Source organism: Laccaria bicolor, genomic scaffold (assembly GCF_000143565.1).
Source record: "Laccaria bicolor S238N-H82 LACBIscaffold_13 genomic scaffold, whole genome shotgun sequence".
In the NCBI taxonomy this organism is placed as follows: domain Eukaryota; kingdom Fungi; phylum Basidiomycota; class Agaricomycetes; order Agaricales; family Hydnangiaceae; genus Laccaria; species Laccaria bicolor.
This window is the reverse complement of record NW_001889884.1, coordinates 513,534-531,640: the sequence shown is the minus strand read 5'-3', so window position 1 is coordinate 531,640 and position 18,107 is coordinate 513,534. Positions and strand designations below refer to the sequence as shown.

The 18,107-nt window shown below is 49.5% G+C and overlaps 6 protein-coding genes across 6 annotated transcripts; 1 reads left to right on the top strand and 5 right to left on the bottom strand.

Annotated features, from left to right (window-relative positions):
- Positions 1 to 67: 67 nt before the first annotated feature.
- Positions 68 to 1,350, bottom strand: LACBIDRAFT_250343 (uncharacterized protein; the record flags this gene model as incomplete). The annotated part of the gene is made up of 7 exons (XM_001881447.1): positions 68 to 144; positions 203 to 460; positions 522 to 843; positions 872 to 1,085; positions 1,133 to 1,155; positions 1,214 to 1,269; positions 1,320 to 1,350. Coding segments are annotated over 7 exons (981 nt in total), but the record flags the coding sequence as incomplete, so codon positions are not given.
- A 914-nt stretch (positions 1,351 to 2,264) lies between these two features.
- On the bottom strand, positions 2,265 to 4,360 carry LACBIDRAFT_294472 (uncharacterized protein; the record flags this gene model as incomplete). The annotated part of the gene is made up of 5 exons (XM_001881446.1): positions 2,265 to 2,884; positions 2,930 to 3,072; positions 3,270 to 3,279; positions 3,394 to 3,673; positions 4,298 to 4,360. 5 exons carry the CDS (start codon positions 4,358 to 4,360, stop codon positions 2,610 to 2,612), a joined length of 771 nt encoding a protein of 256 aa, XP_001881481.1. The 3' UTR covers positions 2,265 to 2,609.
- A 593-nt stretch (positions 4,361 to 4,953) lies between these two features.
- Positions 4,954 to 5,400, bottom strand: LACBIDRAFT_298107 (uncharacterized protein; the record flags this gene model as incomplete). The annotated part of the gene is made up of 1 exon (XM_001881445.1): positions 4,954 to 5,400. One exon carries the CDS (start codon positions 5,398 to 5,400, stop codon positions 4,954 to 4,956), a length of 447 nt encoding a protein of 148 aa, XP_001881480.1.
- Positions 5,401 to 7,142: 1,742 nt separating this feature from the next.
- On the bottom strand, positions 7,143 to 11,732 carry LACBIDRAFT_294471 (uncharacterized protein; the record flags this gene model as incomplete). The annotated part of the gene is made up of 12 exons (XM_001881444.1): positions 7,143 to 9,760; positions 9,811 to 9,865; positions 9,914 to 10,052; positions 10,110 to 10,143; positions 10,299 to 10,307; positions 10,470 to 10,478; positions 10,538 to 10,544; positions 10,571 to 10,640; positions 10,705 to 10,808; positions 10,862 to 11,157; positions 11,339 to 11,460; positions 11,554 to 11,732. The coding sequence occupies 12 exons, from the start codon at positions 11,730 to 11,732 to the stop codon at positions 7,143 to 7,145; spliced, it is 3,642 nt and encodes a 1,213-aa protein (XP_001881479.1).
- Positions 11,733 to 12,134: 402 nt separating this feature from the next.
- On the top strand, positions 12,135 to 13,902 carry LACBIDRAFT_327612 (uncharacterized protein; the record flags this gene model as incomplete). Its single annotated transcript, XM_001881613.1, has 5 exons — positions 12,135 to 12,174; positions 12,244 to 12,542; positions 12,760 to 12,823; positions 13,073 to 13,792; positions 13,892 to 13,902. The coding sequence occupies 5 exons, from the start codon at positions 12,135 to 12,137 to the stop codon at positions 13,900 to 13,902; spliced, it is 1,134 nt and encodes a 377-aa protein (XP_001881648.1).
- Positions 13,903 to 14,395: 493 nt separating this feature from the next.
- On the bottom strand, positions 14,396 to 16,267 carry LACBIDRAFT_327611 (uncharacterized protein; the record flags this gene model as incomplete). The annotated part of the gene is made up of 6 exons (XM_001881443.1): positions 14,396 to 14,674; positions 14,754 to 14,816; positions 14,898 to 15,419; positions 15,476 to 15,731; positions 15,781 to 15,890; positions 15,947 to 16,267. 6 exons carry the CDS (start codon positions 16,265 to 16,267, stop codon positions 14,396 to 14,398), a joined length of 1,551 nt encoding a protein of 516 aa, XP_001881478.1.
- Between the last annotated feature and the right edge of the window lie 1,840 nt (positions 16,268 to 18,107).

Sequence of the window (18,107 nt, the reverse complement as noted above, 5' to 3'; positions counted from 1 at the left end):
TTCAGATTAGACACCGCAGCATTCAAAGCTATGTGGTAATCGTAAATCTACGAGACGACGAGGGTACTCAAACAGATGTAGCAAAACCGATAGCCGCCCTTCCAGCGTCAAAAACGGTGTAGTACTTCCGGAGAAAGACAGCCCCTAGTTTAAATTTTGTGGTTCAGAGAACGATGGACGACGGCATTGGTAATATTCTCACCAACAAACCACTGGGAACCGGATCCAGAAAAATTATTATCCAAACCTACGAAGGGTGAAATGCAGGCATCTTGAATTTCGAGAATGTAGTCGGTTCCTTTGAGGGGGTACGCTTTACCACCAAAGTAAAACGAAAACTCGGGAAGGCTATCAACTTTTGCGCAAGCAACCTGATAATGACCAGTCGTCCCCCTCTTCGCACCTATTTGGCTATTCAGAAAGTCTGCAAAGGTGGTGGGCAGAATTATGAAGGATGCTCCTGGGTAGTTACTCTAAGGTTAGAGGCCGAGGTGTTTTTTTAAGGAGAAGCCACGACGCACCAGTATCAATGGTAGCAGTGATTCCACTTTCCAGATCCAACTCTTCATTATCAAAAGAAATTTTCAGGAGGTCAACTTCCCAACGGCCCTTGCGCGTAACCGGAACGTACAAAAGGTCACCTACGTAAGCGGAGGGATCGATTCCTCCGAAAGTGGCGTAGTTATCGAAGGTGTCAGTGCTGATGTGAAAGGAAAATACGGGTGAGGCGATGAGTTTTTCCGTGATCATGTTGGAGAAAGGAGATGGGACGGAGATGGTATCATCGAGTGCACAAGGCCCAATATCCCGTCGAACCTTGATTATTGTAATTGAGAATAACGGCTTTTTATGAAGCCGGAAGGTCCCGCACCACTTCTACAAAATTTTGACCTCTGATACGCAAATCGCCAATGTTGAACACGTCGTTTGATACAACGCCCCGGGGAGTGGTTGAACCAAATGGGATAGAGACTTCTCGAGACCCATTTGATATAAACGTCGACGACGCCTGGGAGTTGTACTGTTTGTGCCCATAGCAGGAGATCGATGCACATTGTACACTCGGAATCCATAGATTACTCGATCTACATGGAATGAATAAGAAGTAACTTTGGATTTATTCATTGCGTACCCTGTGTCTAGAACCACTTTAAACTATAATTTGGCCGTGCTATGTGATTTCAGAGGTACGGAGGTTGCATGAGTCACGTACGGTCTGAGGCGGGGTCTCAATTGAAATTTCAGTAAAATACTGAGCGTTCATGTAGTCTAACAAAATAAAGTCAGATTGGTCGCACTAGTAGTGGATCGCTACGAACTGGTGAGAGGTACATTGTGACCATCAGCCACCGCAAGCGGGTTGAACGCCCCATATTTCGCCGCGAGATACGTACTCTCCAAAGTTGGGTCCAGAGGAAGCTCTTGTAACGTGAGCTTGTACACGTCTGGGTCGACAAAGGAAGGAGACCGACGACGAGGGGGATGAGGATGGTGCCGAACATGATTGTTTAAAGATCATTGAGTCGAACCCCAAGGTTTCTTATACTTAGTGCGCATCGGTGACTGATAGGAGGTCCATGCGTTAGAAGGTTGCGGAGTTGGAGGGGAGTCGATTGGCTGAACTCGCAACGGAAGCCAATTTATCAATGGCTTCAGTCACTTTTGAATCTTCGCACCCGATTCAGTCTTTTTGGAGTTGCTGGAGCAGACTCGTGCAGTGGCACATCGGCCCTCTTCTCCTCGTCCTGTGGAAGTCTGTTCAAGGCGGAAGTTGGCAGCTTTCCACATAACATCAGGATATTACGCGTCGTTTCTTGACACCCGTGTTCTCGCAAACCGACGATATGTATCTACGTTTTCCACAGTCGCGTTCCACTTCTACAAAGGGCGTGTCCTACTTGTTGGAAGACGAGCAGAGTGAGTTCAAGGACAATGAAGGAAAGGCCCGGGTTCTGCCGGAATACTACTAAGTACTTTGTTCACGGTTCCATGGTCGAGATTCGAGAACGGGTCGTTGACTTATTGCTGGTTATGTACGCGAGTGGCTGGATTTTGGCAGTGGTTCGTTATGAGGAAGATTACAGAGGTAGAGAGAGAGGTAGGGTCGCTTGTTTTGTGGCTGTGCGTGAAGACAACTCCGCTCTCCCAAACTTTGGCATCTGTTGACGACCCATCATCGATTGTGGATGTCTGGGTAATCACTGATTCCCAGATGAGCCCTTCAACCCGAAGAATCATTGCTGTTGACTTTATTCCGCAGCCAGTGTCGATGGGGTACGAGTGCCCTTTCAACCTCGAAGTACCCATGGTTTAAACCCGCAGCCGAACCTCCCACGTCAAGTGGGGTTTCATCACAAGTCGCCCAATGTTACCCCTCTGGGTCGCTCAACCACTGGGACATCGCCTACCCGACTTCCCGCTGCCGCCAGAGATGGAAACGACCCCCAATAGCCGCTTTCGTCACCATGCATTCGATATAGAGAAAGTGGCGAGGTGTTGAGATTCAAAGGATGCGCAAAGAGTTAATTCACGGGCTTCATCGCAAAGATCTTTGAGTGAGTTTCGGTGGGAGAGAACGACCAAACAACCACACAGCTGGGCGCTGCCGATTAGACGATTGCTGTATGAGGTTTGCCTGCCGCCACTGGCGAAGAGGTGATGTTTCCACGAGCTGTACTGGTGGTATCTCCTTCGCTAGCAGGTGCACGAAGGAAGTTGTGCGGGTCATGGTGGCGGGGAAAGACGGTGCGATCACCGGCTGGCGATTGCACTGGTGTTGTGGATACAGAACCTAAGAAACGAAGGAGGTCAGTCAGGGAAAAATCGAATGGATGCAAGGCGACAAGGAAATTCGGAAACCATAGAAGGAAGAAGGGAGTGAGGTCTAGACAAACACAGAGAAATGTGTAGCACAAGAGTGATAACTTACCGGAATCATCCAGCTTTCCGGCTCGCTTCGTCTTGGAGGATGTGGACAAGGTGGACGGCAGCGACCTAGCATGGTCTGAGGAGCTTCTCAAGTGCGCATTGGCGTCGTCGAGCTGGGCATCGTCAAAGACACCAGCCACATCACTGCCATGAAAAGGGTGTTTGAGGCAGGCGTCATCAATTTGTAGGGGCTACTGTCAGCTATCGGGATTTGCTCCGTCTACCAAAAATGATTTCGAGCGGGTAGCCGAGTGAAAGTTCACGAAGGGTGTCAGCGGATGATTAACCTAGTGAGGGAGTTATTTGAGGTTTGGAATCAAACAACGAGAAATGCTACTCACATTGCCAATCCTGTCTTAACCGCCCAAAGTCCAAGCAACACTGCTCACTCATCCAACATCACCACCACCACCACCCTCCCAAGTCCTAAACTGCCCAACCTCCTCACCCATTCAGAGAACCCACCAGCACAGTCTGTTCCTCCCCCAAGGGCGGAGAGGACTTCCCAGCACCGAGAGATTCGCCACTCTTCATTTTCCCTCCTCCTCTCCTTCTCTGCCTTGAATGGTTCGTTTCCCATCCCAACCTCAAACCCAAGTTCGGGATCGCCCACACATATCTCTCGCTCCTCCTTAGGCAGTACGAACCCCCCTCGAAAACCCGTAATGATAGTTTCCCAGACCATCATGCCCGGATGACGACGCGGGAAGGCATCGAATAAGCCTACTGGGACAACGCTAATTAGCTATAGCGTGCGTAGGTGAGTTGTTGGTGTACGCTTTCGCGGGTTGAGGCGGTGGCTTCGGCACCGGTGTGTCATCGAGGAGGAGAAAGACGATGACGTGGCAGGAGATAAGGAAGGAAGGTGGAGGTGCGCTTGCACGTATGACTGTGGGTGGTCGCCTGTCAAGAGAGAGAGGAAGGTCATCTTTCCTGAGCCTGTGAATGACAAAGAGATTAGTTAGCGTATGTAGTGAGAGATGAAGGTAAAAGCGGCATGCAGCAGAATATAAGGCCGATTCGAATCAAAGCGAGTCAACATGTGGTTTTCGATGAGCCAATAAATAACGGGTCAAGTGAATCCCCAAGCTGGCTGGGTACAATCCATATGAAATGAAAGCGGCAAAGTCAGCCCTGTGAATCGAAGGAAAGGGCCAAAGTAAAAAACCGCGAAGCTCAGAGTGAACCTCAATTCCTGCGAGACGCGAGGGTCAAAATCCCCAAGACAAGGTAGAGGGAAGGATACGGAAAGTGGAGAAGAGACATAAACACTTGGCCAGACTTCTCGAATGGAAAGGTCAAACGAAAAGAAAGGAGATCCGGGAAAGAGACGGAGACCCCAGCTAGGAAAAAACGTCGTAGTACTCACCGTTAGGCCCTTGTAAGTGCCACCTCTCGCCTTCGCAGATCTGCCAGGACCTGTCGCCGCCATGTCAGCACTTATTTCAACTGCTGGAGGGAGGGGCGGAAAGAAAAGAAAACTCGAAGAAGTGAAAAAAGATCGCACAGGAAGAGATGAAAACGGAGAAAAGGAAGTAAACTCGGGGAAAGGAACGAAAACGCACGGAAGAGAAAGGAAACCTCGAGAAGATGAGGAAGAAAACTGAAGGGAAAAGCATGGAAAAGAAAACTCAAAGAAGTGAAAAAAGATCGCACAGGAAGAGACGAAAACGGAGGAAAGAAGTAAACAAACGAAAACGCATGGAAGTGAAAGAAAACCTCAAGAAAATGAGGAAGAAAACTCAAGGGAAAAGTATGGAAAAGCATGGTAGAAGAACGACGAAAAAACACGGAAAGAAGAGAAAGCGCGTGATAAAAGAAGTACTCACAGTCCTATCCTTTCAAGTCAACTATCAGCCTCCTCTTATCCCGCGGAGCAGCGCCGTTCACAACCTGTTCCTCCTCCGTCCTAGAAGTCTGCAAAGTCCAGAGCGTCCGCGACGTCTTCGTTGTCCCAATTCACTTTTGCCCTCCCCTTCTCCTCTGCGTAACGTCCCCCTCACTAACATCCCATACATGCGTGTTTCAGGCCGGAAGCTCTTCCTGCACGCGCGTCCCGAGCATTATATGCAGGGACCGAGATGCGTGAAGGTCTGCTAGGAGGGCAAGGAGGTAGGAGCGGGAGATTGGGTGTAGGCCAGCTAGATAAGGGGAGAGGTTCAGTATTTGTAGAAAAGAAGGGAAGGAGGCAAGAGATAGAGTGAAGGAGGGACGAAGGGAGCGAAGTAAGGGAGGAGGCGGGGTGCGGGAAGCGAGGATTTGCAAGGGTGAAAACGCGGCAATCTCGAGGAGAGAACGAAAGAAGGTTGGGGGATTGGGAAAGTTGCGAGAAATGGACGAGAAAGACGAGCACTCACTCAACGGCTCATTCAGCAAGAGCAATCCAGGGGCTTTCATGACAGCCCTCGCGCTCCTGGCTCTCCTAGTCTGTCCATTACTCAGCGCAATAAGCGGGATGTCCAATAACTCCATCAATCCTAGCTTATCCGCCCAACTCGCACTTCGAGCTCTTCCCTATCCAGAAAACTCAGACTATCCCATAAAGTGCATCCATCTTCATCCCTAACAGCCCCATAACGCAGCTGTATAATCATAGAAACCCCCTCCGGTCCCTCTCGTTCGAACGCAATGAAACCGAGTCGACGCCCGCCAAATGTGTCGAGTCCACCCAAGAAGGGGTATAGGCCTGGAGAGGGAGGTGGAGGCGACATGCGGTTGTTTCCTAGGAGTGTCGGTTGGTTCGTTGATTAGTTTGAGTTCAAGACAGGAAGGAAATGGAAAGGAATACCTGCAACAAAACGTTCTTCCCGGTTCCACCCCTCAAACTTGCCTCAAACTCGAGATGAAAGCCCACGCTTCTCCTTCACGGAATGTTATTATTGGTGCTTCGTGTGTAGGACTAGTTGGGTAAGCGGGTGACGACGATAATTTGGAGGGGAAGACGCAGAGGAAGACGCGGCAGGGTGGTGGTATGGGTATCCTTGATTTTGGTGGGAGAGTGGGAGAGAGTTCGCGAAGACGCCAACTCCGATCACTCATGATGCATCTGTGATATTTTTCTCAACTACCAATCCCATACACAACCAGCATCCGGTGTTTTAGAACCAGAAGAAGTGCAAGCACCTACCGTCCGCGATCCTTAGTCCCGACCAAAAACACTCCGAACGGTTTACAGCCTTTTGTCCTCCAACTTGAGTTGGTTCCAAGTTGGTTCGTCAATTTTTTCACTATGATTGCAGGAACCAAATGTAACGAATACGTGCACTTCCAGTAAAAACGACGGCGCTCATTTTATCAAGCATCTTGAACTACGCATGGAGCGCACTACGTTCGATGGCCACGGGAGCAGTCATCAGACTGAAATACTTACCTCACGCAATCTGAATCGAATCCCTACTAGCCACCACTCGACTTGCTCAATGTCTCGAATGTAAAGTTCGGCATGGATTCAAATTCAGTTCATGCCTAACCTGAAGCGCTACCAGAAATCTTGTGCGGATGAGACGGTTGAGGTCAACACTAAACGTAACATTCAACTGATCACGATTGTTTTATTCCCAATGCTTCGAGTCCTAGTTGCGATTGGAAAGCCTGCCAGTCATCGAGCGTCGTAACGAGTAGTAACGAAGAAGGGAGCTCGGACTGCATTGGGACGCACAAGCACATTAATCTCCGAAGCAAACACGTACGTCAATTTTCGAAACAGTCCTCTACGCCTTCATGATTTGCCCTTCAAGTTTACTTTCCAGCCAAGACTCACGGAGATTTTGAGATCTACTAGACTGGGAAAATTCAGTTGTTAGGAAAGGTCACCGCCCTCTTCCAATGGATTCCATGAATGATTTCGGACATGCTGAACATTCAAGATCCAAAGCCGAGCTTTCTCAATCTCTTTCTTTGTGACCTGGGCTAAATTACCAGGCATCCACCCATGCCATGCCATTTCAACAAGTCTCTTTTGAAGGGGAGTATAACATTGGTTCAATTTAGTTACCAGGCTCATTATCGAGCTACATTAATTAATGCTGCGGGCGAGTGCTTTAAAGACCAAGAGCAAAAGTAGGGATCTTGAACCAGGCAATCAAGAAGTTGTTCGTACAATGTAATCTCTTCAGTGATGTATTCATGTAAGTAAGAGGTTGAACCGAATCCAGAGGGGAATAGCAAGGTGTTTCAAGAGTACATTAGAATACTTATAGTGAATGATGTGCTGGTCAAAGAAGAAGTGCCTCTCTGCGCAAGGAATTTGCCTCGTCGAGATCATTTGAAGTGCCCTGCCATTTAAAACGAGTTTCAAGGGCAATGGCGAGGTTATTGAGTGACCGGGAGCAACGTGGATGAGGTGCTGGCCGAAGAAGAAGGGCGTCTCGGTACAAGGAAATTGCTTCATCAAGGTCATTTGAAGCACCCTGCTGTTCAAAATGACTCTGAAGGGCAACGGCGAGGTTATTGAGTGATGAGGAGCGATCTGGATGAGGTGCTGGCCGAAGAAGAAGTGCCTCTCGGTGCAAGGAAATTGCTTCATCAAGGTCATTTGAAGCACCCCGCTGTTCAAAACGACTTTGAAGGGCATCAGCGAGGTTATTGAGTGATGAGGAGCGATCTGGATGAGGTGCTGGCCGAAGAAGAAGGGCCTCTCGGTGCAAGGAAATTGCTTCATCAAGGTCATTTGAAGCACCCCGCTGTTCAAAACGACTTTGAAGGGCATTGGCAAGGTTATTGAGTGAATGGGAGCGACATGGATGAGGTGCTGGCTGAAGAAGAAGTGCCTCTCGGTGCAAGGAAATTGCTTCGTCAAGGTCATTTGAAGCGCCCCGCTGTTCAAAATGACCTTGAAGGGCAGCGGCGAGGTTATTGAGTGATGAGGAGCGATCTGGATGAGGTGCTGGCTGAAGAAGAAGTGCCTCTTGGTGCAAGGAAATTGCTTTGTCAAGGTCATTTGAAGCACCCTGCTGTTCAAAACGACTTTGAAGGGCATTAGCAAGGTTATTGAGTGATGAGGAGCGTTCTGGATGAGGTGCTGGCCGAAGAAGAAGTGCCTCTTGGTGCAAGGAAATTGCTTCGTCAAGGTCGTTTGAAGCGCCCTGCCGATCAAAACGACTTTTAAGGGAATAGGCAAGGTAATTGAGTGACTGGGAGTGATCCGGATGAGGTGCTGGTTCCAGACCATGACGAAATGCAGTAATTTCCTCGTCCAAGTCTCTGTTAGATTGGCTTTGTTCATGCAATCTGCGATAGGCAAACCCTAATGCCTTCCATGTCCCCTTATCATGTGGCTGGGTTTGTGTGGCAATCTTGAGACACTGAATGTGATATGACAGTGTGGTGACATCTTGATTCCCTATCATAACAGCTACCTTATAAGGTAGCACAGACTTTTGGATGCCTTCAAGAGAATCATGGCCACCCTGGAATCTGGCTGCGATACAAGGTAGAAACAGTGTAGCCCAACGATGCATCGCTTCCTCCGATATCAGATCCATACCCACTGTACCACTTGGTGCTGCCAATTGTTGATGTGGGGTTCCACTTGAAAAGTGAAGAGGCCAAAATTTGACAACATATGGTTCTACACCACGAAGCTCTGTGTAAGTGCAAGTCTTTCCCCGAGAAGATGGGAGTAATTTGCCAAAGACAATCTCAATGCATCTCTTCGCCAGCATAGAGTTTGCTTCTATAGCGCTAATGGCTTGAAATGTCTGGTCAACAGTCTCTGTGGTGATGAATTCAATAAATGACGCATGGAATCGTTGTGAGGCTGGTGATATGAGATTAGTTTTGGGATCGCCCTGCGTCTGCAAGGCTGCCAGCCGCTGGTGAATCTCCTCTGTGGCAGGCCCAGATATGCCTAAGAGATGTGCAAAATCACCAATTGGTAGGGCTTCCTGAAGAACTACAGTTGCCGCAAGGAAGTCTCTGAGTATCCCTCGAATGCGTGGTGGGAAAAGGGTTGAAATAGCACCGCGATATAGGCGCTCAAGCTGCCCATCTTCTGGACCATCTTTCCGATTGACCACCTTCTCTTCAGATGACAGGAGTTGGTCGAGTATTTCGTGCGGATATCTAGTGTCAAATTTATTTGTTACCAATAATCGTGCGGTTGCTGCCCAAATAAGAAGACCATCTGCACGAGCTGCCAATCGATGGATTTTGACATCATCGGGCTTGCGCCCTTTCCAATCAACATCGCCTGACAAGAAGTGCTGATGGAAGTAATGCGCAATAACTGTCTGTGAGGCCGGTGGAAGAGGGTATTTGCGAGTTGGCATTTTATCGACCGCCCGTTCAATGGAGTAATTGAAGCGACTTGTCAGGACAAATTTTAAAGGAGAGGGTGATGGGATGTGCACAAGTTCTGCCAGGAATGACTCATAATTGCGCCATTCATCCAGACCATCGACAACAACGACAAGCTGATAAGGATACTTTAGTGCACGGATTGGGTCGAGAATATATGCTGTGAAATAATCCTTGAGCCTGTCGTGCGGGCCATTGAGTGTCCTTGCAGCGTCAGCAATGTTAATGATGGCTCGCGGATACATCGCGCCGAGCTGCCTGGAGATCATCTGAATGACCCTCTCGGGGGGCTCTGTAGTGAGATTGGTGAGAAATACGCCCCCAGCAAGGCGCTCCTCCGATTTGAGAAGGTGGACCAGTTCCTGAGCGACAGTCGATTTACCTAGGCCAGCAGCACCATGTACCCACAGGACAGACTCTGGGGCGTTAGCTATCCAGTCGGAAACATCACGTATAACGTCATCTCGACTCTTCTCAAGATAATCGTTGCGTGTATAGCTTGGATGGCTTGGCAGGCCGCTCAGTGACGCGAAATCTGGATTATGTCAGTTCAGTTCACCACTCAGTCAGGAATCTCGGGCTCACCAATTTTCCGGTTAAGTTCCTCGGTGTCCAGCTTTATATTGACCGAATTTTCGGTCTAATTGCAAGTTCGTAAAAGACTTTCGCATACGAGGATGTAACGAACCTGAAACAATTGGATTGCATCGTTCAGTCTTATTCTGATAGCTTGAAGGTCACCCATGTGAGCGCTTTGTTGCAAGTACCGTGAAAGCAAATTGCGACGACTAAGTTCGTCACATTCTCCAGCTATGTTTCCGAGGGTCCTATGTAAATTTCGGGTCAATACGATATAATTTGCGGATACGACTGCTGTTACCCACTTTGTAAATTCGTTCAAGGCTCGTTTGAGTTTCTCTGATGGCCCCACCGTAGTCTCAGAACAAATAACAGCGCAAGAGACAACAAATATTCCAGCTGTAGCTGCTACTTGATTCATTTCGTCGTAATTCGAGCGAGTTTGCTGATGACAATGAGAATTACGGCAATTGAAAGGAATTTCAAGGACGTACCGAGACGGCCTGCAACATACTAATGACTTTTCTAATTAATGGTTGGACCCATGGTACTGGTATCAAAGAGCTGGCTTCTTCTACAAGGGTGAGGATGCTTATGGTCGTCCCGATAGTTATATCTAGCACTTTGGATAGTCTCTCCGAAGTTCCAAGTTCGCCATCGCTCACGAATGAAGGCTGAACGATGTGTGAATGATGTGAGATCGGGTGGGACAAAAGGGAATGTCGAAACTGACCTTGATCCTATTAATATCTTCTTTTATCATGACCATCAATCCACTGGCATCCAAGGATTTTCCGTTGCCATTGAGTTGGATAGTCTTCAGCTTTGCAACTGTCCTAAACGACGGATGAGTACGTTCAGGACGATCAGGTCTATAGAAGATCAATGCTGAATTCTTACTCGTTGAAGGCCGTTATCGCCCGTGTGGCTTCTGCACGCTGGGCATCAGTAGCAGATGCGAGTTGAACAATGAACCGAGCACAGGTTTCGAGAATTTCGGTAAGCTGGAGGATAAGAATGTCAGAGATCGATATGCATGATACATTGCAGACATTACTTGGCCTTCCGAGTCCTTATCGCGGATGACAACGATAAGCTGGATGAGCCTCTTGAGTTCGGGACTTTCTTGAAGGGTGTACGCGATAGAGAGAATGGCCATATCTCTCTTAAAAGATTTGCCCTTCGCGAACTTTACTTTCTCCAGCTTCGTAGATGTCGGTTCTGTATCGTGAGGATTCAGCACCGGGGGTTCTATGTTGCCTGCCAACTGTGGTAGTGGTAGGGCGGTGGTCGGAGGCTGTGTCACTGTTATGCCGATGGAAGACTCGGCGGGTTGGGGGGTCCTAGGTCGCACTGGCAAATGAAAGAATCTCGTCAACTTATCACGTTTACGATCCCCCGTCGGTTTAGGTGCCATGACTGGGTGGGTGTACAGAGGAAAGGTTGTCGACCGCACAGTCCGGAGGCTGTGAGAAATGACAGCGCCCTGGAGGCATAACGATATCACGCCAGATCGGAGGTTTTAGTCGCGTACCACGTTTCTCTGAGGGTATTATTCCGGGTGAGGAACAACCGGTTTGCATTGGCGTAATCGGACTTAGATAGCTTGGATGCCCGAACCTGACTCCGACTCGTGCGACGACGGGCACTGGCGATCTACTAGCGATATGTAAATCGCATTCCAGGTCAATGCCACCTCGCCTCGTCTTCCTCCGCACCTTGCCCTTTCAACTCCGCTTCCGATCCTACTCTTCCTCCTCGTCCTCTTCGTCAAACCCACCAATAATCCACATACCAAAAGCGAACATATACCCCTTCGGTGCCTCCCAATCCACACCTCCCGCCCTCAATTCCATAGATTGGACCGTAGACGAAGGAGAAGCATGGGCCGTCGTGTCGCGTTCGAGGGGTGGAAGAGGGAAAAGCATATTATTCCAGGTATTCCTCTCTCCTGTCCACAAGCTATGTAAATAACCAACTAAGCGAATTAAAAGACACTGCTAGGAAACACCCGGATATCACCACCACCCCCCTCTCCCGGCCTATACCCCTTCCTGAACGGACTCGACCCATTCGACGGACGGCGCATTGGGTTCGTCGCGTTCCGAAAGACGGGTGCGAGGGGGGCAGGAGGTGGTTTCTATGATTATACAGCGCGTTATGGGGCTGTTAGGGAGGAAGATGGGCGGACGTTACGGGATAGTCTGGATGGGGAGGGAGGAAAGGTCGAAGAATTGGTAGATAAACTCGGGTTAAAGGATCTATTGAATTTACCGCTCATCGCGCTGAGTAATGGACAGACGAGGAGAGCGAGGATTGTTAGGGCTGTTATGAAAGCCCCCGAGGTGCTTTTGTTGGATGAACCGTTGAGTGAGTCCTTGCATGTCTTTGTTCACCTTCTACACTTTAAACCATACTAACCCCCCTTCCTTTGTTCAGCCGGCCTAGACCCAACCTCCCGCACACACCTCCTCGCCCTCCTACAAGACCTCCACGCCTCCCGCTCTCCACGTATCATCATCGGGATGCGCGCACAGGAGGAGTTGCCGGGGTGGGTTACGCACGTGTTGGATGTTGGGGAGGGGGGCGTTATCCCAATGACGAGGGAGAGGTGGCGTGGTCTCCAGAGGGCGGAGGAGAAGGGGAAGGAGGGCAGGGACGAATCGAAGGAGAGAGTGGAAGAGGGGGAGTTGGTGGTTGATTTAAAGGGTGTTGGGGTGAAGTATGGGAATAGGACTGTGAGCAAGTTTTCTTTTGCGCATTTTCTTTCTTTTCCTTTATCTTTCCCGTGAAGTTTTTCATCTTCTCGCGCTATTGCCTTTCTTTTGCGTGCTATCGTTCCTTTTCACGCGTTGTGTTTCCTTTCTTTCGTATTCGTTTCTTTCCTCGCCGTTCTTGAAGGACTTCTTCCTTTCCGCGAGTTGATCCACGTACTGATGATGCGATGACTCATAGGTTCTTAAAGATATTACGTGGCAGATTCGTGAAGGCGAAAGGTGGCATTTACAAGGGTCGAATGGTGGGTGTTTCCTGTGGGGCCTTCTTGCTTTTGGGATCGTGGTTCGCTGGCGTCGTTCTGCTTGCTGGTTCATCATTTCCCCAAGAATTTCACCACGCTCTTTTCAAGTTTTCTCTCCCTTTCTTCTTTTCAATTTCTACTTGAACCTCCCTCATACTCATCCATTACCCCAGCATACGCGCCTTTTCGCGCATACATTCACATTCCTTTCTATCTTCACGTCCACCTAACTAATCCCATCCATTACAGGCTCAGGAAAAACGACACTTCTTTCCCTGTTAACGGGCGACCACCCGCAATCGTATACGCAAGCACACCTCCACCTACCCTCCCTATCCCCCGCCTCATCATCGTCTCCTTCCACAACTCACCCCTACCGAACCCACCACCTCAACCCACGAAAACGCACACCCACCGCACACCTACGCACGCTCATCGGCGTCGTGTCCCCAGAACTATTCGATGCATTTCCACGTCGTCATCCCGGTATGACGGTCTGGGAAGCCGTCGTTACAGGTTTCGGAGGGGGGTTCGTACCCCTCAAAGGGAGTGAGAGGGTCGGCGAAGTGCGTGTGGCTGACGAGGAACTGGGGTTTGAGGTTGGCGAACCGAGTGAAGTGGAGAAAGAAGAGAGGAGAAGAGAAGTGGAAAAGTGGCGAATTAGTCGGTGCTGGGAGGTCCTAGCTGCACTTGGCCCACGAGCCTGGTCTACGGCAGGAACTCCGGAGACGGAAAGAGAATTCGCAACGCGTAGGTTTACGGCCCTCTCCCCTGGGGAACAGCGGATCGTACTCCTCATGCGTGCATTGGTATCACGACCTCCGTTGGTGCTTCTCGACGAGGTATGGAGTGGGATGGACGAGGGTATGATTTGTGCTGTACGGAAGTACTTGACCACTGAGGGTGGTGTTGGAGAGGGACAGGCGGTGGTGGTGATTACGCATTGGGAGGAGGAGGTGCCGTGGGTTGGTGAGGGGGTTAGGCGGTATAGGATTTGGGAGGGGGTGGGGGGCGTTGTTTAAGGATGATCGATGAGTGGGTGGTACTTGCGTTTTGATGGATGTGTAGGATGGGAGTAGAAAGGAATTTGTGAAGGACGCGTGTTGAGCGGTCCAAGGCGCCAGACTGGCCTGTGCAGCAACGTCTGGTTCACAAGGCGTGGGTTCGAATCCCACTCTCACCATACGGGCCATACCATTCGCTAAGCGCGTCTTTTTCATTATGCATTGTAGTACATCAGGAAAATCGCATCACGTGTGGCACGTGTGGCACCACACGTCTCATGCAAACCACACTCCCACAAACAAGAGTGGGGACATTATACTTGCGGTGGCGGCTGACCCGCCACGATCGTTTGTGGCCCCACAAACTTACCATAATTTCATTGTGGGGCCACAATCTTAAGTTTTGGATTATCGGACCACGCTGCCCACAAAAAGCCAAAAAAGAGCACACAATTATTTATTAGCGTGCCACTACAGAAACAACGTGTAATACTGATGTAGTAGCTACTTTGACGGCCTAATGAATCAATAAGAATGATTAAGAATACATACAAAAGGAGCTCACACATCAATCATCCTCTGAATCTTCATCAGGGGAGAGCTGAATATCCGCCCGCATGTCATTCTTGACGAGGCTCTCCTCTGTAAGATCGATGAGGTCTGGGCTCTTGATGAAGGGGGCGGCCAGTCGAACAATTGCTTCCCACTTCTTCGCTGACAGCTCCTTGATCTTCGGAAGATATCCGAATGCGTGTTCAGCCCAGGGGTTGACGACGAAATTCTTCTTGGTGGCATCAGTGGCTGATGGTTCCTTTCCGTTCTTCCACAGTGTCAAGCCGCGTTCCACCTGAATGTGCATATGTCAGTAGGATCACGGAAAATAGAAGAAATAAGTCAGACCGCTGCAACACAGACAGACATCGCACCCGTTTGATCTCCATGGGTTGAGGCGATCTGCATGACATATCGAAGATGGGAAGCGAACGCGTCTAGAACAATGTCAGAGCGATACGCTCCTGTCATATTCTAAACCTTATCAGTATCGGAAGTGGTTGAAGACGAGAGCGCACCTTTTGATCATGGTATATAAAGGTTACTTTGAGTAGATTAGCGGCCACGTATTCTTGAATTTTGACTGCATCGTTGTTGAACGGCTTATTTGTGAAAAGGTTCTTGAGGTATGCAAGCACACGCTTGCCAATATCGCTCCTCCAATTCTTCAGTGCGGACCACACCTGATTAAGATGTATACAAAAGAAGTCAGCAATGAAGTTGAAGGTCGCGAGAGTAGAAAAGTGCACCATAAAATGGACAGCATCAGTAGCCACCCCTGTAGTGGGAAAGTAGCTAGCCCAAAGTCTTCCGACAACGTTAGCGAAATCAGGGTGAGCATTGGCCGTGAAGGGTTGATCGATGGTCCCTGCCCAGTCGCACAACCCGGGGATGAACTTGTGCTGCCAGTCCTTGAGGTCACGGCGATGGTTTTCGAAGGGAAGGTCGCCGTTCACATAAGTCGATTTTAGTTGTTTTTCACTTTTGACTGGAAGTGAAGTGTCCATGGGCTCCACCTTGGCTTGCAGGGTGATCCCCATCTTTGACGAACCGCGTTGTTAGTGTAGGGAGGTCTGATAGACAGGTGACAGCATACCTTAGCAGTCCCCATTGAGAGAGTTTTCTTCACAGCAGCCTCCATGGTCTTCGATTTGCGAGCAGATGCGAGGTTAGTGTCGGTCTCGTCCTGCGCAAACTCACCCTTGAGTTCGTTGTCCAAATCTTCAGTTACGTCGGGTGAAGATTCACGTTTGTTGGGCAGCGGGGGACGCTTATCAACGCTGACGAGTTTCTTCCAGTTAGACTTGAGGCCGCCCATCTCTGCGGGCTTTGAGCGCTTCCCTTTTTTTGGACTAGGTGGCGCATTAGTAGAAACCAGTGCATAATCCTGGTAAGTCTCACCTTTCATCAACGTCGATGGCCAGAGTCTTCCGTTTTGCACTTAGCGGGGCAGGGGTGGGCTCGTCCCTCAGCTGTTTGATTTGTGCACGAAGAGCGCCCCGTTCAGGTTTCTGTCTTTGATGTGAGTAAATTTATAATTAGAACGATCAAGGCAACACTCACACACCTTTACAGCAGCCTTCTTCTTCTTCTCCCCTTTCCTACGCAGAGCGAGGAACTCTTGAAAGAGTTTGCCCTCGTCTTCATCTTCTTCCACCTCCGCGAACTTGGACTCCTTTCGCCCTGCGTCCTTCGTGCCCCCTTCTTCATGTGCAGGTTTGTACTCACCATCACTTCCACTCTCTTCCCCCTCTAATCCCTCGTTACTCAAGGTCAAGTCGGGTTCAGAGTCTGTTCCCCTGGTTGACAAAGGCGGTAATTGGACAAAGTCGTCAGTAAGTGCACCCTCCAAATCGTCAGCTTGACCCGCTAACTCATCCATGTCCATTTCTGTAGTAGCCCAGATTCAATGTCACGCTTGGTCAAAAAGCAGAGCCATACCTGCTTCTTCTGCGGCTCTGGCATGATATTTTCGGTGAGTAGCCATCGTCACAAGGTTGGGGCGTGTAGAATTTGCCCTGATCTGGTCTTCTCGTCGCTGAATTTCGTCTTCCTTTTTAGCGGCGATGCGCAATCGTTGCGCATGGGCTTTAGCTGCCTGATGGTCCTTTTCTGCCTTTTCTTCTGCTTCTCGGGCATTATCGGCTGCGATTTCTTCTTTGGTACGTCGTCGTTTGCGAGAGTATTTGTTGTGTAGCTGGCCTAACTCGCCATCAGCAGTGATACGTCGCTTTGGAAGAACCTCAGGCTCCTCAGGTGCGGACATCGTAGGAGGCAAGTGGAAGAGCAAGGAACAGGGCAGGGGGTTTGGATGGCGTGCTGGTTGGAAAGGCAACACGGCTGATGTTAAACATTTAGCCGGTTTCCGGTTCATCCTCGTAAGTCCTAAATTTTCCAATACCTCCTGTCTCAGCACCAATCCATGCCTTGAAAACAGGCAAAGAAGTCGTCCTTTGGCCTTTGCTATCCATGCAGATTGGCTGGCTGCCCCCAAACCTTTCGCAGCGTTCATGGCCAAACATATCACTTCAACACATTCCACCGAGACGCTAACGCAGTCCGTGCCGTCGTACCACCTTCTGGACCAAGCGGTAGTCCCCAAGACGACTTTTCGATGTTACCAGATGATTCAAGAGACTCGAGAGCACCTAGTGGTAGCCCCCCTCCTCTCCATCGTCGTGCGTCGAAACAATACCATCCGTTTTTGAATGGTGAGTGAACAACTACAACAACAAACCAAAAACTAATAATTCCTAAAGGTGAACCTTGCGATGAGCATGGGAACACGTTGCCTGAGGGGACTCCACCACCTCCCCACACCACTGCTGACCCGGAGGACTGGTCTCCTTACGAGGACGACATCCAATTCAAGACCGCCGACTTCCTTTTTCGAATCGACGAGATGTCCCAGACTAATATAAACTATTTGCTGGAGCTTTGGGCATGGCAATCGATGAAGCACGGGCATACCGGTCCTTTTGCGAGCTACAAAGAAATCTACGACATGATTGATGCATCGTCTGAGGGAGATGCGCCGTGGAAATGCATGAAAACGACGGTCCCGGACGACCTCCCTTCTACAGCACCCAGTTGGAAGAAGAAAGAATATGAGATATGGTTCCGCGATTCTGATGTTGTCCTCAGCAACATGCTTGCCAACCCTGACTTCGATGGGGAATTCGACACAGCGCCTTACGTGGAAGTTGATGCGAATGGGAAACGAAGGTGGAGCGATTTCATGTCAGCCAATTTTGCTTGGCGGCAATGTGTAAGTTTTTTTTTCCCTTTGTTATTCAGATACTCATACTAACTGTTGCACTAATAGGATCGGATTTTCAATGATGACCCCACAACCAAGGGGGCCATGTACGTCGCAGGAATCCTTGGCAGCGACAAGACTACAGTCTCGGTCGCAACGGGCGATGTGGAATACCACCCGTTCTATCTCTCTCCTGGCAACCTACACAACGTTGCTCATCGTGGGCATCGACAGGGCGTCATTCCAATCGGTTTTTTTGCCATTCCTAAAAGTAAGTGCTCCTTCATGATCAGTTCCCTCTTCTAATATACTGATTGAAACCAGGTGATCGCAAATACGACAGTGATCCTGAATTCCGCAAGTTCAAGCGTCAACTATTTCACACATCCATTTCAGCAATTCTTTTGCTGCTCAAGGCAGCGATGACGAAGCCAGTTGTTCGCCGCTGCCCTGATGGGCACTTTCGTCG